The sequence below is a fragment of the Amblyomma americanum genome, chromosome 7, assembly GCF_052857255.1.
Source record: "Amblyomma americanum isolate KBUSLIRL-KWMA chromosome 7, ASM5285725v1, whole genome shotgun sequence".
Classification (NCBI taxonomy): Eukaryota; Metazoa; Arthropoda; class Arachnida; order Ixodida; family Ixodidae; genus Amblyomma; species Amblyomma americanum.
The window spans coordinates 176,692,944-176,707,511 of NC_135503.1; the positions used below are offsets into that span (position 1 = coordinate 176,692,944).

The 14,568-nt window shown below is 47.2% G+C and overlaps 1 protein-coding gene across 3 annotated transcripts; it reads right to left on the minus strand.

Moving 5' to 3' along the window:
- Nucleotides 1-1,076: 1,076 nt before the first annotated feature.
- On the minus strand, nt 1,077-8,013 carry LOC144096769 (uncharacterized). Of its 3 annotated transcripts, XR_013306850.1 has the most exons (5): nt 7,835-8,013; nt 4,728-5,844; nt 4,272-4,332; nt 3,750-3,915; nt 1,077-1,432 (listed from the first exon to the last, which is right to left on the minus strand). XR_013306850.1 is itself a non-coding variant. In XM_077629648.1 (4 exons), exons 1-4 carry the CDS (start codon nt 7,934-7,936, stop codon nt 1,312-1,314), a joined length of 450 nt encoding a protein of 149 aa, XP_077485774.1. In that variant the 5' UTR covers nt 7,937-7,995; the 3' UTR covers nt 1,094-1,311. The 3 variants fall into 3 exon arrangements, 2 of the variants coding, with proteins under 2 accessions (XP_077485774.1, XP_077485775.1); XM_077629648.1 differs by lacking the exon at nt 4,728-5,844 and having other exon boundaries at nt 1,094-1,432; nt 7,835-7,995; XM_077629649.1 differs by lacking the exon at nt 7,835-8,013 and having other exon boundaries at nt 1,228-1,432; nt 4,728-6,110.
- Nucleotides 8,014-14,568: the final 6,555 nt, after the last annotated feature.

The following is a 14,568-nucleotide window of genomic DNA, read 5'->3' on the forward strand; positions in this document are numbered from 1 at the left end:
CCTTACGTCATAAGACGATAACAGCAGCGCGTACGATCTGCAGTCCGTCAGATAAGCTTGGTGCATCTGGCAAAGGAAGACCCCCTACCGACCAGCATATTCCAGCTACGCCCCCTCCTGACCATTAATAAATCTTGGAAGAGCGTCACCGTCTTCACTCTTCGGGCAGCGGCGGCGGCGGCAGGCACAACGACAAAGTGTGCAAGCAACGTTTTTTGACTTGAGAGATTGCCTCCTACGTCATCAGAAGATAACTACAGCGAGTACGATCTGCAGTTCGTCAGCTACGCTGGGTGCATCTGGCAAAGGTTGACACCCTACCGACCAGCATATTCAAGCTACCCCCCCCCCTGCTCAGTCATAAAGCATGGAAGAGCTTTATCTTCTTCACTCATCGGGCAGCGGCGGCGGCGGCAGGCACAACGGCAAAGTGTTCAACACTGTAAAAAATTTTTTCCAAAAAAAACAGACATTTTCTGGCAGCTGTCCTGCCAGAAAATGTCTGTACAGTTCTGTTTTCCGTTTATCAGTTTTTCGGTTATTTTACAATGTTAGATTTTTATCATTTACCGAAAATCCCTGTAAAATTTCTGTGAAATTTCATTTTCTGTTTCAAAGCAAGTCTGTGATTTTCAGGTCTTTCTTTCTCATTATTTACTGAAAGCTTGTAAAATGTCTGTGAAATTCATTTTTCTGTTTTCAGTTATTCTGTTATTTTACAGTGTTTCTTTTCTGTCATGTACAGAAAATCTGTGAAATTCACTTTTCTGTTTTCAGTTATTCTGTTATTTTACAATGTTTCTTTTCTATCATGTACAGAAAATCTGTGACTGCCAATTGAGTTTAGTTGTCTGTTTTTGGCTGCCCTGTTAATTTACACACAATTTTCTTTTTGGTTTGCAGAAAATATATTTGAAATTCTTGCAATGTTCTGTTTACTATTAGTTGTTCTTTTATTACAATTTTTTTCCCCGCACAAAATACGGTTTCTGTGCAAGCACAAGGGCTCATTAAATTACAAATACGAACTTTGCGTCGTTTATGCCAATGAAAGTGTGATATTGCATAATTCGTTGCTCGAGGGAAGTTGCGTGAAGTAATTTAAGAATATCTAAATATGAAACGTTTGCACAACACTGATTTTCATCAGTATAGCATTGCCTGAGAACCAAAAGCCAAGCAGCTTGATATGAATGAACACTTTATTAAATCGAAAGTCACATCAGCATCAGCAGTCTTCTATAGCTCGAAGACTATTTCTTAGCCCAACATAATAAAATGTTATACAACACAAGCAACAGAAACAAAAATCTAAAAGTCATAGTCTTTCAAAGCCGTTACGAGTGCAGCCACTCTTGATGACAGGCAGTGCTGCTTCCCGCCATTCTTTTGCACCTTTGTTCCTCTTGCAGGATTAATACCTGCAATAGCCCTGAAACAAAGAGCCACAAGCTATCACTAACGACCAGGCACAAAAACTTAATTTTTATAGTTGAAAGACAAAAATATATTCGTTCTACACTTGCACAACCACTCTGACAAGGGCGGATGTGTTAAAAAAATCAGGTCTCATATATGATCCGCTACGTTGTGAGGGGTAAAAGCTAAGTAAAAATAAAACACTAATATCTTACCTGTTCCCACCCAGAAATAAAACTCTAGCTTTGTGAGGCATCACTTTGCTGCTCAAACCTTCTTTTCAAGCTCCTCATAGCGATAAAGTAGCAAGATTCGTTTTATCAACAACCACAGATCAGAATGACTCACAGGCAGTGCTGGGCGGAAAGAGCATACGATGCTTCTACAATGTCATTGTTTACGAGGCATGTGTTGGAGTTTCCGGTCATACAGGTACCATTGGAAACAGAAGTATCTAGGATGCTACTGAAGTCATTTAAGCACCTTGCTTCTCAGTGATCACCTCATTTTACTACCACATATTGAATTACTTGAGATCGACTTTCATCTCCACAAGTGAGGTTTTGATCCAGTGGGTAATGATAAAAGTGTCGGACTAGTTCGTAGCTTATGCGCCCTAGGAACTCATAGCCACTACAGTACATGTGGCCCTATGAATGGAGGAGGATTGAACGGATAAAACAAGGAGAAACGTGCTTTAATAAAACGTTAGGTCTCTTTTGCCTACCTTGCTACAACGGTTTGCCATGTCAGGACGCACCCCTCTCTCATAAAAAATAGCCTGAAATCCGTACCCCGATTCCATTACCTTAAGTGTGTGTGTGAGATGCGGCAGAAAAAGAGCGGGAGAGACATTTTTTTCCTTCCGATTGATATTTTATATACAGGGTGATTTTTGTCACTTTTGAAGGTATGTTTTAAATACTTAGCTACGTCGGTGTGGTCTTCTGAGCTGGACTGTACAGCAAGGCAGACATTAGGTGCCTCAAATGTATCTGTAGTTACATAATTAACTTTGACTGACTTTTCTATTTTTCATCTCAGAAGCAAGGTAGGTTATGTTGCAAAATTGATGGTCGTCAACTTTGAATATGAGCTGTTTTTAAATACTCCTAAATGGCAGTATCATTCCAGACATCGACCAACAAAAATACACATACGAAAGCTCGTTGAGTCAGCTTTCCACCATTGCATATTCATAGAAAAATCGCTTCTCGCACTTCTAATGCATGCAGCAAGTACAGGCACAGTTAGTGTATTTTTATGATGTATAAGTTAACTAGATTTCGGCAAGAATACGATGCGCAGTTACGGCATTGTATAGATAGGTGAAGTGGGCCAGCCAATTGAACGAGGTTTCCTTCGATACTTTGAAATACATTGCCGAGTAACAAAATTTAAAAATAAGCTTAACCTTCGATGTTGCCAGATAAATTTTGCAATACAACCTTCCCTTTAAAAAGCAGAAATAGTAAAGTTTGTTAGCTAATTTAAGCTGATTAATCATCTAATTATTCATCCTTATGAGGTACATAATGTCCACTTTGCAGTACAATCCAGCACAATAGAAAGCACCGGCGCATTTCTCACACTTTTTAAAATAGAAGGCTGCAAAGGTTAAAAAAAAATTAACGTTTATAATACAGTTGCGTGCTTGTCACTTGCTTTGTTTTTGGTGTTGTGCTTTATTATAACAAAACAAACAAAATACCTGATCTCCGACCTTCACATTTACTAGAATGCATCCTTGTCTGTATGCTCTTGCATTAGCCTTCCAGCAGAACTAATAGACAGCACACAGGCGTGATCCCAAGCTGCTGCTGTACTGTTAACTATAGAGATAAAAGGTTTCTTTATGACGTCTCGCTGTTTGACACATATTTTCAAAAATGAGACTGGATAATGAGGGCATGTTATTACGTCAGTCAATGGTAAATCAATTATTAATTTCTTGTACTACAATGTTGCTAAAACTCCCTACCTTAAAGCAAATTTTCTTCGCTGCTGCTCCTATACTACAGCACACTACCAAATATCTTTAGCATTATTGCGTCCCAGTGCTCGTTCAATGCCAAACTGAAGAAATGCCAACTTTCACCTCTATAAGCAAACTTCATTGACAATATGATATTCTCGATGAACACGCACACTGTTCAAAAAGCTTTTCAGTTGAAGTGCATTTTCTTCGCGTACACTCAGTTTAGCAGCGTAGTAACCGCTTTTCTAAATAAGGTTCTGGAAGATTGGCAGACTGCAGTATGCATTTGCACAGGGCGTGCTGTGACGTCAGGCAAGTGTACAGGTGAGTGAACATTGGCTTCAGTTCTTACCTCTGTGTGAATTCCAAGCACAGGCTCGTCTCCTTCTGGTACTGGATGTTAAAAGCAAAATGGGCAAAGAACAGCAGCTTGAAGGCCTCGTCTGGCTTCGATGCATGAAGCACTGGATGGGTGTCCACGCAGATTGTGTATGAATTAGCAGTGAGAAAAGTCCATCCTGGAAAAGAGTTGGAAGGAAGCATTATTATTCGCTTTGTCCTTTTTTTATTACGTCTTTCAGTTACACGTAAAGTCTTTATTCAGAGGGGTGGGTCCATCACCATTAGGTTTAGGAGGATAAGTGAATAACGAGGAAGGGATAACGACGAAGATTGCATTGACCTATATATGATAGGCACATCGAGCCAGCAATACTCATTAAGCATTTCAATCAGCGGGAAGTGTCTTTTAATAAATTGCATACATTTTTCTAATAAAATAAAGATTTGCATTTCGGACAAGGTAGCACCATTTAGTGCATTTTTCAGCAATTTTTTTAAGAACTGCCCCTTTAGTCAGTCATCAGTATCTTACCTTTCGCGCAGATGAAAGGACAGCTTGGCAGATCCCCCAAGTCATCGTCGCTGGCCATCTCCTTATATGAAAAATCCAATTCACACGTGCATTAGCATTAGGATCAGTCAATGGCATGTAATAAAATAAAAATGGTGCCTTAAGTCCTCAACACAGAGGCCATTTCACTTAAATATGAGTTACCATTGCGTCGCACGCTAAAACACACCGCAGCAAGTCTGCTGGCTTTGAGGATAAATTTTTGTTTATGGGCAAGGTTGACATAAAACTTCCAGATTTTTCTGTTATCTCAGTACAAATGTTAGAGACGTGGGTAAAACAATCACTGCACTACTGTTATAAAAGGCAGTGCTGACTTGATTATTGGGAGGAATAAATTAATGGGACACTTCACATTGTGCATTAACGTGCGACGACTGCAAGGAAATAATGCAAACTACATTTATCAGTTTTTACCTCTGTTAGCTTGTAAAACAGCTCTTTGTCTTCTGAAGATTGCGAGCAGTAGTAGTGGCATGGCTTCGTATTCAACTGCCATTGACTTCCTGTTAGTTTTGGCAGCTTCTATTTCTTGGAGACAAGACTTCACACATTCTTTTTTTACTTGGCTGTGTGCGTAACGAAAAACTTGCCGTCCAACAGTCTTTAGTCGGTCATCGAAAGTCTTTGCAACATTTGAGCCTAGCAAGATGTTTACGTGGTTGGTCAGGTGCTTTGCCTGAAACAGAAATGGCCAGCTTCGCTCAATGTCTCGAATATTTTTGGATGCATTGATAAGCTGACGTTGTGATGCATAAGTCTCTGACATGAGCTGTGCAACCATGGTCTCATCTGGAAACACAAGCCTGAACTGCGACAGCAAGTCGTCCTTTTTCTTCTCCTGTGAGTCAGCAGTCTCGTCAGATGGAGGCTTTGGCTGCCATGCCACACACCCATATGAGTCTCTCTGAATCTTCACTCGTTTGACACTCAAGTCCAGTTCATCGTCCGGTTCGAACTGATGTGGCTGCTCAGAGCTTGGCCTTCGTTTGTTGTTAACACCGTTTTCAAGTTTCCACAAGAGTGTCTCAATACCCGAGCCAATTACTGCCCCATTTAGGGTGTCCTCGAATGTCTTCGGGTAATGGCTCACAATTTCAGCTGCGATGGCCCTCAAGATCTTGCGACCTGGCTTCCTGTTTATGGCAAGAATATGGTCACTCACAAGTCGTACCATTTCATTCAAGTCGCTCTTTACTGGACGCTTCCCTTCTTGGCAAGCCTTCATAAGCTGTGGTGGGAAAACCTCCCAAGGTGTAGAAAAACTTGCACACTGTGTGCTTGTAGGCGATTGAATGTCGTTGGGAGAAAGTGACACTGGTGGGTTGGGCGTAGCCGCTGAGTGAAACCTTTCAAGAAGAATCCTTCTGCTGATGGGCTTTAAAAATTGCAAATCCTCTTCAACCACATACTTCAGATGTTCCAGGGACTCTACACCACATTGCTGCAGCTTCTGGACTGTCAGCTCTACAATCTCCTTGTCCAGGGCTGGCAGCCAGTTGGAAATTCGTTGTTCCAACTCCATTGCAGCTATCTGAAACACAGTTCAAACTCCATCAAGTAATCCATGCTTCAAAACAAAAACAGGATAACTGCAGCGGGCAAGGTTGTACTGGATTAATGGTGTGTTGTCAAGCAAGCTGTCGAGCTCAATGCACTTGATTGGACCGTCATTACTTAAGATGTTAAAATACTGCATTCCTGGTTCATACGATGTACTAACAGCATAGTGATGACACTGTGCCTATACATGATAGCCATAACAAGGGCAACCATGACCCGAACATGAGTTAACTTGGAATTTGGTGCCCGGGCCACCGCCAAATTTCAGCATGTTCACCCAAAAATTGACCTCAGCCAAACTGGACCAAAACTGATTATAAGTAATCAGTTTTATTCAATACAAGTATATTTAGTTCTCTGCAATGTCCAGTTCAAGTACTGTTAATTTGATTACATTTGGAGAATTTTGGTTATTTAAGTCACTAATTAATCTTCACTAATTAGCGGTCACTAGTCAGGTACTACAGAATTGTTAAATTATTATGTCAAGTCCAAGTACTGTTGATTTGGTTGATTTTCTGGTAATTTAATTCCCTAATTGCTTTTGACTAATGAAGGGTCACTTATCAGAGGCCACCATTTCTCCTTTACTACCTCCAGGTCAAATACCGTTCGTCTGATTACATTCGGAGCATTTATAGCCATTTTATTCACTAATTGTTTATCGCTAATTAAGGGTCGGTAATTAAGTGTCAGTATTTAGTCCTTTACTACCTCGAGTTCAGGTAGTGTTCATTTCATTGTAATTTAAGCATGCTGTCAAGCATCTACGCCGTTTGCAATTCTGCGCCAGCCTCCGAAGAGAACTGACACGTGCGGGTGACCGACGACCCGTTCCCCGCATAACATGCATCTCACCGTCCAGAACTGTCCGTAATACGTGATATAGTCCAATATGGTAGTCTCATTAGCCGACAAACAGATCAAACAGCATATTCAACATTAAAATTTTCAGATTATATTTCACAGCCATAGCAAAAGCCGTGTGGAATCTATTTGACGCTTATGCCGATACAGCGGCGGCGACCAGGCCGCCGAGCCTACTGAGGCGAAGACATGCTCCACCGCAATACACGGGGGAGCGCAGGCCGCGTAGCAACCGCAAAGCTGGAAACGAACGATCCACCTCCGGGTCGACGTTGCTTGTCGACAGCTAGGCAAGGGCCAAGACCGCAGCTTTGTTTACTCGAGAAAGTTCGCGTACGCATGCAGAGTCTGAACACTCGTGAGTTCAAAGATACCGTGAGCCGAACGGCCTCCGCTCAGCCGTAGCTCCGCGTGAGCAAGATGCGATGCCGCTGCATTCGAAACGACAAGCTGGCGCAGGGCTGGAATCTCGCGAGACTGGTTCGGCTCGCGCGAGTGGCCGGTGCGCCGGCCGAATGACGACAGTCGGCGCGGCGGCCAATGCCGCGAGTCGAAGCTCAAGCGAGAACCCGAGCCCTGGCAGATCTCAAATTTAACGCACACACCACGTTAAAACACGCTGCAAAGATTTCAGTTAGCCTTTAGATGCAATCGTGAATGCGATGAAAATTAAGGGCTGCGTGGTTGCGGTAGCGAGGCCGCGGCACGATTTAGAAGCTAGCACAATGAAATATGGAATAGACACACGACGCTTGCCACTACGGCGGCGTCCGCGGCGGCTAGTGATTCGCGCGTGAGCGCTCGTCCTGTTCGTTTTAACTTTTAACTGCGTGTCAAAGCTGCACCTTCACCATGAACAGTTTACGGAGCGTAGGCAGCTTGAAACCGCAAGGCGGAGGATGAAAGTTACGCAGGGCTAGGGCTTTCCCGCTATTTAGTGAGATGCGAGCTATGTGCCCATGCCTTAATATTTCGCTACAGTAATCCACCTCCATCGCACGCAACATCTACAATATAGTTTAGAGATTTCCACCGGTGACACAAAGCAAATCACACTGTCTGTATCAAGTGGCAGAGATTGTTTGTTCACTCACCTTTCCAAATGAAACGAATAAATCGATGCACGAAGACACCAAGCCCCTCTTCATGCGGAAGTCATCTTGCGAAGTGCAGCTCCGCATCAAAAGCAACCACATAGTACTAGTTGTGCGAAAAATTTAGTTTACTACACTCTAGGCTTTAAAAAATAAACGGATGTTTTTAAGGTGTTCAGGTGCATTATTCGTAGCTTACTTCTTAATAGATACGCACGTGACTAGACCACGGCGGTCAAAAACAGAAAATGTCTGTTTTTTTGCTTGATCACCTTTCTGTTTTTTCCAGTAACAGATTTTTTCCGTGCGGCAACAGTAAATTTCTGCAAAAACGCCTGTAATTTTACACACTTTTTTTACAGTGAAGCTACGTTTTTTGACTTGACAGAATGTCTCCTACGTCATCAGAAGATAACTGCAGCGCGTACGATCTGCAGTCCGTCAGCTACGCTGGGTGCATCTGGCAAAGGTAGACCCCCTACCGACCAGCATATTCAAGCAACGCCCCCACCTGACCATTCATAAAGCCTGGAAGAGCGTCATCTTCTTCACTCATAGGGCAGCGGCGGCGGCGGCAGGCACAACGGCAAATTGTTCAAGCAACGTTTTTTGACTTCACAGATTGTCCCTTACGTCATAAGACGATAACTGCAGCGCGTACGATCTGGAGTCCGTCAGATAAGCTGGGTGCATCTGGCAAAGGAAGACCCCCTACCGACCAGCATATCCCAGCTACGCCCCCTCCTGACCATTCATAATGCCTTGAAGAGCGTCATTTTCTTCAGTCGTAGGGCAGCGGCGGCGGCGGCAGGCACAACGGCAAAGTGTTCAAGCATCGTTTTTTGACTTGACAGATTGTCCCTTACGTCATAAGCAGATAACTGCAGCGCGTACGATCTGCAGTCCGTCAGATACGCTGGGTGCATCTGGCAAAGGAAGACCCCCTACCGACCAGCATTTTCCAGCTACGCCCCCCCCCCCCTGCTCATTCATAAAGCATGGAAGAGCTTCATCTTCTTCACTCATCGGGCAGCGGCGGCGGCAGCAGGCACAACGGCAAAGTGTTCAAGCTACGTTTTTTGACTTGACAGAATGTCTCCTACATCATCAGAAGATAACTGCAGCGCGTACGATCTGCAGTCCGTCAGCTACGCTGGGTGCATCTGGCAAAGGTAGACCCCCTACCGACCAGCATATTCAAGCTACGCCCCCTCCTGACCATTCATAAAGCCTGGAAGAGCGTCATCATCACTCCTCTGGCAGCGGCGGCGGCGGCAGGCACAAAGGCAAAGTGTTCAAGCAAAGTTTTTTGACTTGACAGATTGTCTCCTACGTCATCAGAAGATAACAGCAGCGCGTACGATCTGCAGTCCGTCAGCTACGCTGGGTGCATCTGGCAAAGGTAGACACCCTACCGACCACCATATTCAAGCTACACCCCCCTGCTCCTTCATAAAGCATGGAAGAGCTTCTTCTTCACTCATCGGGCACCGGCGGCGGCGGCATGCACAACGGCAAAGTGTTCAAGCAACGCTCTTTGACTTGACAGATTGTCTCCAACATCATCAGAAGATAACTGCAGCGCGTACGATCTGCACTCCGTCAGCTACGCTGGGTGCATCTGGCAAAGGTAGACCCCCTACCGGCCAGCACATTCAAGCTACGCCCCCTCCTGACCGTTCATAAAGCCTGGAAGAGCGTCATCTTCACTCATCGGGCAGCGGCGGCGGCGGCAGGCACAACGGCTAAGTGTTCAAGCTACGTTTTTTGACTTGACAGTATGTCTCCTACGTCATCAGAAGATAACTGCAGCGCGTACGATCTGCAGTCGATCAGCTACGCTGGGTGCATCTGGCAAAGGTAGACTCCCTACCGACCAGCATATTCAAGCTACGCCCCCTCCTGACCATTCATAAAGCCTGGAAGAGCGTCATCTTCACACATAGGGAAGCGTCGGCGGCGGCAGGCACAACGGCAATTGTTCAAGCAACCTTTTTTACTTGACAGATTGTCCCTTACGTCATAAGATGATAACTGCAGCGCGTACGATCTGCACTCCGTCAGATAAGCTGGGTGCATTTGCAAAGGAAGACCCCCTACCGACCAGCATATTCCAGCCACGCCCCTTCCTGACCATTCATAAAGCCTGGAAGAGCGTCATTTTCTTCAGTCATAGGGCAGCGGCGGCGGCGGCAGGTACAACGGCAAAGTGTTCAAGCATCGTTTTTTTATTTGACAGATTGTCCCTTACGTCATAAGCAGATAACTGCAGCGCGTACGATCTGCAGTCCGTGAGATACGCTGATTGCATCCGGCAAAGATAGACCCCCTACCGACCAGCATATTCAAGCTACGCCCCCTCCTGACCGTTCATAAAGCCTGAAAGAGCGTCATCTTCTTCACTCATCGGGCAGCGGAGGCGGCGGCAGGCACAACGGCAAAGTGTTCAAGGAACGTTTTTTGACTCTACAGATTGTCTCCTACGTCATCAGAAGATAACTGCAGCGCGTACGATCTGCAGTCCGTCGATACGCTGGGTGCATCCGGCAAAGGTAGACCCCCTACCGACCAGCATATTCAAGCTACGCCCCCTCCTGACCATTCATAAAGCCTGGAAGAGCGTCATCTTCTTCAATCATCGGGCAGCGGCGGCGGCGGCAGGCACAACGGCAAAGTGTTCAAGGAACGTTTTTTGAGTTGACAGAATGTCTCCTACGTCATCAGAAGATAACTGCAGCGCGTACGAGCTGCAGTCTGGCAGCTACGCTGGGTGCATCTGGCAAAGGTAGACCCCCTACCGACCAGCATATTCAACCTACGCCCCCTCCTGACCATTCATAAAGCCTGGAAGAGCGTCATCTTCTTCAATCATCGGGCAGCGGCGGCGGCGGCAGGCACAACGGCAAAGTGTCCAAGCAACGTTTTTTGAGTTGACAGAATGTCTCCTACGTCATCGGAAGATAACTGCAGCGCGTATGATCTGCAGTCCGTCCGCTACGCTTGGTGCATCTGGCAATGGTAGACCCGCTACCGACCAGCATATTGAAGCTACGCCCCCTCCTGACCATTCATAAAGCCTGGAAGGGCGTCATCTTCACTCCTCTATTAGCGGCAGCGGCGGCAGGCACAACGGCAAAGTGTTCAAGCAACGTTTTTTGACTTGACAGATTGTCTCCTACGTGACCGTAAGATAACTGCAGCGCGTACGATCTGTAGTCCGTCAGCTACGCTGGGTGCATCTGGCAAAGGTAGACACCCTACCGACCATCATATTCAAGCTACGCCCCCTCCTGACCATACATAAAGCCTGGAAGAGCGTCATCTTCTTCACTCATCGGGCAGCGGCGGCGGCGGCAGGCACAACGGCAAAGTGTTCAAGCAACGTTTTTTGACTTGAGAGATTGCCTCCTACGTCATCAGAAGATAACTGTAGCGCGTACGATCTGCAGTCCGTCAGCTACGCTGTTTGCATCTGGCAAAGCTAGACCCCCTACCGACCAGCATATTCAAGCTACGCCCCCTCCTGACCGTTCATAAAGCCTGGAAGAGCGTCATCTTCTTCACTCATCGGGCAGCGGCAGCGTCGGCAGGCACAACGGCAAAGTTTTCAAGTACCGTTTTTTCATTTGACAGATTTTCTCCTATATCATCAGAAGATAACTGCAGCGCGTACGATCTGCAGTCCGTCAGCCACGCTGGGTGCATCTGGCAAAGGTAAACCCCCTACCGACCAGCATATTCAAGCTACGCCCCTCCTGACCGTTCATAAAGCCCAGAAGAGCGTCATCTTCTTCACTCCTCTGGCAGCGGCGGCGGCGGCAGGCACAACGGCAAAGTGTTCAAGCAACGTTTTTTCACTTGACAGATTGTCTCCTACGTCATCAGAAGATAACTGCAGCGCGTACGATCTGCAGTCCGTCAGATACGCTGGGTGCATCCGGAAAAAGGTAGACCCCCTACCAACCAGCATATTCAAGCTTCGCCCCCTCCTGACCATTCATAAAGCCAGGAAGAGCGTCATCTTCTTCACTCATAAACAGCGGCGGCGGAGGCAGGCACAACGGCAAAGTGTTCAAGCAACGTTTTTTGACTTGACAGATTGTCCCTTACGTCATAAGACGATAACAGCAGCGCGTACGATCTGCAGTCCGTCAGATAAGCTTGGTGCATCTGGCAAAGGAAGACCCCCTACCGACCAGCATATTCCAGCTACGCCCCCTCCTGACCATTCATAAAGCCTGGAAGAGCGTCATTTTCTTCAGTCATAGGGCAGCGGCGGCGGCGGCAGGCACAACGGCAAAGTGTTCAAGCATCGTTTTTTGACATGACAGATTGTCCCTTACGTCATAAGCAGATAACTGCAGCGCGTACGATCTGCAGTCCGTCAGGTACGCTGGGTGCATCTGGCAAAGGAAGACCCCCTACCGACCAGCATATTCCAGCTACGCCCCCTCCTGACCATTAATAAATCTTGGAAGAGCGTCACAGTCTTCACTCTTCGGGCAGCGGCGGCGGCGGCAGGCACAACGACAAAGTGTGCAAGCAACGTTTTTTGACTTGAGAGATTGCCTCCTACGTCATCAGAAGATAACTACAGCGCGTACGATCTGCAGTCCGTCAGCTACGCTGGGTGCATCTGGCAAAGGTTGACACCCTACCGACCAGCATATTCAAGCTACCCCCCCCCCCTGCTCAGTCATAAAGCATGGAAGAGCTTTATCTTCTTCACTCATCGGGCAGCGGCGGCGGCGGCAGGCACAACGGCAAAGTGTTCAAGCTAGGTTTTTTGACTTGACAGAATGTCTCCTACGTCATCAGAAGATAACTGCAGCGCGTACGATCTGCAGTCCGTCAGCTACGCTGGGTGCATCTAGCAAAGGTAGACCCCCTACCGACAAGCATATTCAAGCTACGCCCCCTCCTGACCATTCATAAAGCCTGGAAGAGCGTCATCTTCTTCACTCCTCTGGCAGCGGCGGCGGCGGCAGGCACAACGGCAAAGTGTTCAAGCAACGTTTTTTCACTTGACAGATTGTCTCGTACGTCATCAGATGATAACTGCAGCGCGTACGATGTGCAGTCCGTCAGATACGCTGGGTGCATCCGGCAAAGGTAGACCCCCTACCGACCAGCATATTCAAGCAACGCCCCCTCCTGACCATTCATAAAGCCTGGAAGAGCGTCATCTTCTTCACTCATAGGGCAGCGGCGGCGGCGGCAGGCACAACGGCAAACTGTTCAAGCAACGTTTTTTGACTTCACAGATTGTCCCTTACGTCATAAGACGATAACTGCAGCGCGTACGATCTGGAGTCCGTCAGATAAGCTGGGTGCATCTGGCAAAGGAAGACCCCCTACCGACCAGCATATCCCAGCTACGCCCCCTCCTGACCATTCATAATGCCTTGAAGAGCGTCATTTTCTTCAGTCGTTGGGCAGCGGCGGTGGCGGCAGGCACAACGGCAAAGTGTTCAAGCATCGTTTTTTGACTTGACAGATTGTCCCTTACGTCATAAGCAGATAACTGCAGCGCGTACGATCTGCAGTCCGTCAGATACGCTGGGTGCATCTGGCAAAGGAAGACCCCCTACCGACCAGCATTTTCCAGCTACGCCCCCCCCCCCCCTGCTCATTCATAAAGCATGGAAGAGCTTCATCTTCTTCACTCATCGGGCAGCGGCGGCGGCAGCAGGCACAACGGCAAAGTGTTCAAGCTACGTTTTTTGACTTGACAGAATGTCTCCTACATCATCAGAAGATAACTGCAGCGCGTACGATCTGCAGTCCGTCAGCTACGCTGGGTGCATCTGGCAAAGGTAGACCCCCTACCGACCAGCTTATTCAAGCTACGCCCCCTCCTGACCATTCATAAAGCCTGGAAGAGCGTCATCTTCTTCACTCCTCTGGCGGCGGCGGCGGCGGCAGGCACAACGGCAAAGTGTTCAAGCTACGTTTTTTGACTTGACAGAATGTCTCCTACATCATCAGAAGATAACTGCAGCGCGTACGATCTGCAGTCGATCAGCTACGCTGGGTGCATCTGGCAAAGGTAGACCCCCTACCGACCAGCATATTCAAGCTACGCCCCCTCCTGACCATTCATAAAGCCTGGAAGAGCGTCATCTTCACACATAGGGAAGCGGCGGCGGCGGCAGGCACAACGGCAATTGTTCAAGCATCCTTTTTTACTTGACAGATTGTCCCTTACGTCATAAGATGATAACTGCAGCGCGTACGATCTGCACTCCGTCAGATAAGCTGGGTGCATTTGCAAAGTAAGACCCCCTACCGACCAGCATATTCCAGCCACGCCCCTTCCTGACCATTCATAAAGCCTGGAAGAGCGTCATTTTCTTCAGTCATAGGGCAGCGGCGGCGGCGGCAGGTACAACGGCAAAGTGTTCAAGCATCGTTTTTTTATTTGACAGATTGTCCCTTACGTCATAAGCAGATAACTGCAGCGCGTACGATCTGCAGTCCGTGAGATACGCTGATTGCATCCGGCAAAGATAGACCCCCTACCGACCAGCATATTCAAGCTACGCCCCCTCCTGACCGTTCATAAAGCCTGAAAGAGCGTCATCTTCTTCACTCATCGGGCAGCGGAGGCGGCGGCAGGCAGAACGGCAAAGTGTTCAAGGAACGTTTTCTGACTCTACAGATTGTCTCCTACGTCATCAGAAGATAACTGCAGCGCGTACGATCTGCAGTCCGTCGATACGCTGGGTGCATCC